This window comes from Lolium rigidum, chromosome 3, assembly GCF_022539505.1.
Source record: "Lolium rigidum isolate FL_2022 chromosome 3, APGP_CSIRO_Lrig_0.1, whole genome shotgun sequence".
Classification (NCBI taxonomy): domain Eukaryota; kingdom Viridiplantae; phylum Streptophyta; class Magnoliopsida; order Poales; family Poaceae; genus Lolium; species Lolium rigidum.
The window spans coordinates 330562380-330569666 of NC_061510.1; the positions used below are offsets into that span (position 1 = coordinate 330562380).

General features: G+C 50.8%; 1 protein-coding gene across 1 annotated transcript in view; it reads right to left on the minus strand.

Annotated features, from left to right (window-relative positions):
* LOC124697042 (transcription factor bHLH18-like) overlaps window positions 1-6536 on the minus strand; it is a 33224-nt gene extending 26688 nt beyond the window's left edge. Inside the window, exons 1-2 of the mRNA XM_047229685.1 lie at window positions 5934-6536; window positions 5443-5838 (exon numbers count right to left, since the gene is read on the minus strand). Coding sequence (XP_047085641.1) covers window positions 5443-5838; window positions 5934-6536 — 999 coding nt within the window. The remainder of the gene's footprint in view (window positions 1-5442; window positions 5839-5933) is intronic.
* Between the last annotated feature and the right edge of the window lie 751 nt (window positions 6537-7287).

Genomic DNA, 7287 nt, shown 5'->3' on the forward strand with positions numbered 1-7287 from the left:
GATGGGTGTCTCTCTGAAGGATAGTGGTTTCATAATTCTATCAGCTTGGACGAGGAAGAGGCCAGAGGGTATGGGTAGGGGAAAACCACCGCATCTTGAGTCCTCACTAAGGAAAACTACTATGCTGGCTTACTTGATTTTGTGAACAAGAGTAGAATTTCCTTGCCTGTGATGACAAAATTTGTACCCATATAATTCCTTTATAGTACACATACAAATTAGGAAGTGAAATCCAGTTGAAATCCAAATGCAGGACTAATTCAGATGTATGGAAATGGCTCACAGGTCAGGCTGGCTACCCTCAGCTAGAGCAGGCCATTAACTAGTGGATCTGAGTCGGGGAGTGGCGATGGCAAATTCACCACCTCTACTCCATGTGCAGGTAACCAGATTTGAATTTCCAACGCAATTAAGTTAAAGCTTTGATTCTGGTGGCACGATGAATCAAGTTACTCTGAAGAAAGGATATCATCACTTGACTAAGAATGTGTTGTTTTTATGTTGGGTTCTAAAATAGATAGGTTCCATGCTTGTTTATGTGTGAGTATGATGACTGGTGAGAAAGGAACCAATACCTATGTGTGTCTGTGTGGGGGGGTCGGGGGGGGGGGGGGGGGGTAGGGAGTTCCATCTTTGGATATCCAAAGAATTTTTGTATGCCAGGTTCATGCTTTACATTTTTTTAGAGGTAGCGGCACCTCCTTGTCATGCCAATAGGATCATGGTCATAGCCTTGAGAAAATCACTTCAACTACCGAGAGGAAGGACTTCTTGGGTTTTCATCACATGTATGTTTATTAAAGGTGTGTTCCTTGGCTAATTTTTATGACCTACAAGAATCATCTATGAATTTAGCTACACTGAGATCTACATGAAGTACTTCAGCCCGTCCGTTAATAAACCATACATAAAGGTTAGAGGAATCACATTGGATGTGTGTTATGGGTGAATATGGATTATTTGTAGTCATTAAGAATAAGAATGCAAGCCCCTTTCTTGAAACTTTGTACAAATATGTTTTTGGCGAGGTATTTAGATTGCAAAACACGTTTCAGATTTGAAGAAATATCACTTGTGTTTCTTATTATCATTTTGCAATTTTGCTGATCTTGCTGTTAATTTTCTGTAGCTCTTTGAGGCTATCTAATCCTCACTTTTGTGTTGCACATTACGTGTTAACTTATGGTGTGTTTATATCATGTTTACCTTGTTAGTATTGTAGTAACAACGGAAGTGCTGAAGTAGTTTCTGTAGATTTCAGTGTGGGCATCTCCAGGTGTACGCTCCAGACACGCCGGACACAACGAAAAGCAAGGCGAGGAGACGCGGGCTCGACGCGTCAGTAGCACATTCAAGTTTAAATCTAATCGTCGCCTACCTCGCGACGGAAGTTATTGGCGCAGTGACACACGAACGAAGCATCGCAACTTTGCCTTAATGGCGACGGAGGGGCAGGCGAGACGTCTCGTTGGTGCTCGCAGCCTCCACGCGTTGCCTGCGTTCGCACGCCACCGCGCGTTCCCGCGCTTTCTTCCCACCGCTTCTGACCTCTTCCCGCGCTATCTTCCCGCTTCTTCTGGCGACGCCGACGTCTATAAAAGCTCCCCGGCTCAATGGCAGTCACCATAGCCGCCGGCACCCCTTTCTCCTCCGCAAGCACAGCCCTCGTCACATAAACACCATTGCGCAATGATGAACCGCCTTGGCGCCGGCCAGTTCCCTCCACCACCGTCTCCACCACCACCTCCACCACCTGAAGCACCGCAGTTCGACATCGACCCGGAAGCTGTGGAGAACGAGGCATGGGAGGAGGCGGCGCTGGCGGACACCATAGCGGCATTTGACGTTGCCACGGCGGAAGAGGCGCGGCGGCGCCGGATGGAGGAGATGGCCGAGCGGTGGCGTGCAGAGCGGCATCGCCTGAACATGGAGCGGGATCTCCAGTACCATTAACGGCGGGAGGCTATCGAGCAGCCGCAGCGGGAGGCGGTGGAGCGTCAGCAGCGGCATGCGGCGGGAAGGAGCGTCAGCAGCGGGAGTCGGTGCTGGCGGCAACGGAGGCGGCCTAGGGGGCGTGGGTGGATGCGTTGGAGGCGGGGGCCGACGCGTTGGCGGCGCAAATGGAGGCGCAGCTGGAGGAGGAGGAGGAGGAGGAGGAGGAGGAGGAGGCGAAGGAGGAGGAGGACGACGACGACTTCGAGTGGTCCGACGACGACGGGCCGCACCCGGACGAGGCGGCGGATCAGCAATGAGCGCTCGTCGAGTCCTTCGAGTCAGAGAAGAAGCTCCAGTACGATGCCCGTGCCCGCGAAGACGCGCAGATTCGCCACGGCGTCGAGCTCTCCCTCCAGGCGGCGCAGCATGGGAGGGCAGGCGATGATGCGCTGCTGGAGCAGCGGCGTCTGGCGTCCGCCCTACACATGGAGAGGCGGCGCGCGCAGCAGGAGCTGCGGCGGAGGGGAGGCGACTACAGGACGGGGCCGTCGAACGCACCGCCGGGTGGTCAGTAGGCTAGGGTTAGATAAAATCTAGCCGTTTTCATTTGAACTTGTAATATATAATAAAATTGGAATGAAAACCTTTATTTTCGTGCACTTTTATTTTTTTGTTGTGTGTTTTGAGACACGCGGCTGGGAAGCGATGTCCCCCAAACACGGCACGAAGAAAACACATCCCTCAAACACTCGATCCGCCACTGTTTGAGGAACGCTTCGAAGATGCGGCTGGAGATACTCTAATATGCTACAAGTAAACATATAAGTGTAGCGAATTGGTGGGAGGCTGAGCATTGCAGTGTGCTTAAATGATAGTGCTAGGCTCTCCTATGTGCACCATGTCTGCAAATAATGTAGGATATCTAACATACTTTTTAAATTTTAAAAAATTTGAAACTAAAAGTTTGCACGTACATCTTCACGTGCTACGTGCTCACAAAGTCGTTTCATAAAAAATCGACTTATCATGTGACGTGTGTAAAAAAGACAAATTTCAGTGCTAAAAATAATGCTTTTCACAAGATAAACTTTCTCTTTTTTATATAGACCACACAAAATATTGGTTTTTCGTGAAACTTGACGAACGCACGTATATTATGGAGATGTACATGTAGAATTTTTTGTTCAAATTTTTCGACATTTTGAAATATGATTTGTTGGTAGAGGGAGCATACGCACCCGGGAGCCGAATTGAATTTCCGCCATCATATACTTGTATTATACAGTACAACTCTGACGTTATGATCTAACTGATAACTGGTAGCCATGCAGTAGCTTGGTTTTAAAGGACAGCCCACTATAAGATGTTCCAGCATTAAAAAGTACCACCGCCTACGGCTGACATGCATGTGGTTCGGGTCCAACATGTACGGGTCCAACATGTACCTGATTTTAGATTTAGCGCACTCCAATGGGTGATGCAAATCAGTCTAAAGTGGTGTTTGTTTGAGTTTGTTCGCGGATAAAAAATGATTATTTTTTTAATGCGCTTTCGTTTGCGTCTAGGATGTTTCAGCCGCCGGACGCATAATATAACCACAGATAGAAAAATTACACAAACTACTATGTATTTTGAAACATAATTTCAAAATTGTAAAATAAAAAACCTAACTAGCGTTGGCCTCACGGGTTTCGTGTTTTCGCTGCGAAGAACAAATACTCTCAGACACCTAGTCGTCCAAACTAGAAAATCTAGATGGGTTCTGTGTGTCTTAGAGCACTCTCCGGCTGCGTACCTCAAAAAACGTCCGGCACGACGATTTGAGGCACGTTTGGAGACAACGCCGGACAAAAAGAGACTACAAAAAACATGCCCTTCTCAGCCATGTCCCTCAAACAGCGTTCGGATGCATGCATTTTAATAGAGGGGACCACCCCATGTGGAAAAAATAGGTGAGAAAAAAGTGTGGGAAAAGAGAATGACATGTGGGGACTAGGGGCTGCATGCATACGTCCGGACGCCGTTTTTGTGTCCGGCTTCCCGGTAGAGACTCTATACTAGAGACTCTACGGGAGACGCCGGACACAAAATGAAGCGCAGTTTAGCTTTGGGGGACGGGACTAGAAAGCATTTTTCTCTATTTCTTGTCCGTCGTCTCCCAACGACTGGAGATGCTCTTATGTTCTAGATGCGCAGGAAGAACATACATAAACCTACACTAGTGGCTTTAATAGGTCAGTGGCCATCTTCGCTGCAAACAAAGAACACTCTAACAATACTTGTCGTGTCCTCGTCGGACTCGTTCATGTGGTAGTGCCTGCGGCTGGATGTCTTGTCGAACACCTTGACGATCATCTCGCCGTCGCCTTCGTAGAGGAAGGTCAGTAGGTAGCCGGCTTCGAGGTGGTGGGCGCGGGCGAACTTGCCCCACCTGGTGCGCAGGTATATCTTGCTCTGCCTGTCGAACAAGACCTCGACAGGCAACCGGCAAAAGTCACATCTGGCCTCCCGCAGCTACAACTTGGCCGGCTCGGCGCCGTCGACGAACTCGGCGAACTTGCCCGGTAGCTGTTTGATGGCGAGGGGGTCCTAGTCGATGCGAAGGATTAACTCGAAGGAGCTCGCCTCCTGCGAAGACAACGACAACGTAGACGACGGCGAGTGGCGGGGTGATGCTGCTCCGGGACGGTGGCCCCTACAGCAGCGACCGCGCCCACGGCCTCGACCGCCTCGTCAGCCAACTGGACCAGTCATGGATTCCCTTGCGGATTTGTGGGGGCAGAGCTACGGTGGAGGTTGTGTGGCGGCTTGGGTTTGTGTGGAGAAGATGCCGAGGCAGCCGAGCGCACGCCCCTCTTTATATACACCGGAGGAAGCCGAGGGGTGCAACACGCTTGGCACGGCATTAATTTTATTGGCAGAGGTGGGCGGCGGCTGCTCGGCGGGAGAGGCATCACCACTAACGTGGCTCAGACTACGGAAGCGATGCCTCATCGCCAGTATCGGCGTGCTTGAGAAGATGCATCGATCTAGGTCGCTACTAGGTGGTCCCGTGGGAGAAGCTAGTGGTTACGCGACGTGACCGTGCAGCGTCCACCGAGACGCATCCGAGACGCATATTTGAGCCCTATTTGTGTCTCCGCGGATAGTCCGGTCACCATGCGTTGGGCCGCTGGGACTTGATGCAAGCGAAATTTTTGAACCGTGCGGTTGCAAACGGTTGTTCCGCATCCGTTTACGTTGGATCGTTGAAGATGCCTAAGGGGGCGAGGGAACCGGAGGGATGAAATCGTGCCATATGCCCTAGCCCAGCCCTTGATTAGCAAGGTTACATAGACTCAACATGTATTTTCAAAAGCCCGATCTTTAAGGTAGTACTCCATCCATTCCATAATTCCTGTCGTGATTTTTGAACTAATATGTAAAATCACGACAAGAATTGTGTTGAAGGGAGTGAGTTTTTACCAAATGCCCAAAATGCAGAATCAAGGAAAACCGAAAACTTGCCTTAGCCGTGATGGTTATGATGACAGTGCAGGCCGTGAACGCCATGACATTGGCGTGGGTGATGCTGAGGTGGAGCCCCTCCTCCGCCTCGGACAGCACCTTCACGACGACCCCCTTGGCGTCGTCGCAGACGATCCTCACCATCACGCCGTTCTCCGAGAAGCGTACCTCGATCTCTGGCAGCGGGTCCCTCACCGCCGGCGCCCCAGACGACGCCGACGAGGGGGAGCCGTTCTCGTCCCCTACGGCGGCGTAGCATGGCTTCTTGACGAGCACCACCGTCTCCACGACGCTCCTGCCGTTGCTGCCACCACCGGTGGCCTCGAAGGCTTTGATCTTCTCTTGCAGCTGCTTCACGTGCCGGGTCGCGTCAGAAAGGATCGTCGCCTTGTCCATCTGAATCAACAGCACTGATGAGATTTATTTCCCCGCATTTCTGGGGAGCTCCACGACCACGAGTATGAAACCACTGGATTTAATTGGAGGGTCACCTTCTTGAGGCCGGGGATGACAGTGGAGAGCTCGATGAAGCGCTGGTTGATCTTCTCCCTGCGCTTCCGCTCAGCCATGATGTGGTCCACCACGAACGGAGCCGACGCGGTTCCACTGCCACCGGCGTTGCTCTTCGTGGAGGTCCTCCTCGTCGGCTGTGATACGTGCGCCATGTCCGGCATGGCACGCTCGTAAGGTATGCCAACGGCGGTAGCGCCCTCCAGCGTGCCGTCGCTGCCGGGCTGCGCGGAGGCGGCGCTGAAGTTCCAGCTCATCACGGCCATGTTGGTGGGGCCACTGTTGTTGCCATGGTTCGGAGCGCACCTGAACGAGGTTGAAACGTCGTGATGCCTGGGCGCTGTGGACGAGAAATTGCCGCCTCCGCTACCGTCGGTGGTTTCGCCGGAGCTCCCGCTGTTTGCCGCGTGGGCCTCCATGTCCATGATCAGCTCGTCGAAGACGAGGGTTGCGTGCGAGACGTCTCGGAGGGCCTGAAGCGAGGGGAATGCAACCTCGCCGGGGTGGCCGTTAACGACGCCCGCCGGCTGCTCGTGCTCCAGCGTCTCCATGGCCCATTGCATGAATAGCGCCGAGTCATCCATGTTTCCAAGCTACAACTGCACCAAATGATCAGATCCACATCTGATTCTAGAAGGAAACTTTCTTCCGCATCATTTTTTTCTTTCTATATATACTTCTTTTATGCAGAGTGTGATTATCTTTTTTGATGGGCAGGAAAGATGAGATATTCAGTTCCACTATTCTATATTCACTGCGGCGCATTTTAAGAAAAAGCAACGTATGACCTCTCCAAGGAAATCAAACTAATGCATAGAACAAGAGAATAAGACCAGACTGAATGTATAGCTTAGCATACAGAGGAATTACCAGTAGAGGAAGCCTAGCCTAACGGATCGCAAAGAAAATGAGTTACCTCAAATCGCTCCTTGCAGAAGATTACAACGACTAGCTAGTCTCCTCCAATAAACTAGGGAGTGACGCCCAAGGAAGCATAGGAGAGCTTTTGCCTTTTATAGATAAAATAGGCCAACGCCAGTCACTGTAATGCTTGCTCACCTGAGGCGTTGAAAGGACAATAATAGGAGTATACAACCATTTCTTGAGATTGTGGTTATGTCGCCTAAATCGGGCAATAATGATATTCTACGCCCCCACAATATATGGGTGATGTATACTCGAAGTAGACTAAAATACCACATCTGGTGTCCACGCACAATTGATGTGTTGATTTGATCGACCTTGTTGCTATTTTTTCTTTCCGAAAACAACCACCGATCTATTAATCATCTGGTGTCCACGCACAATTGATGTGTTGATTTGGAGCTCGTTGCT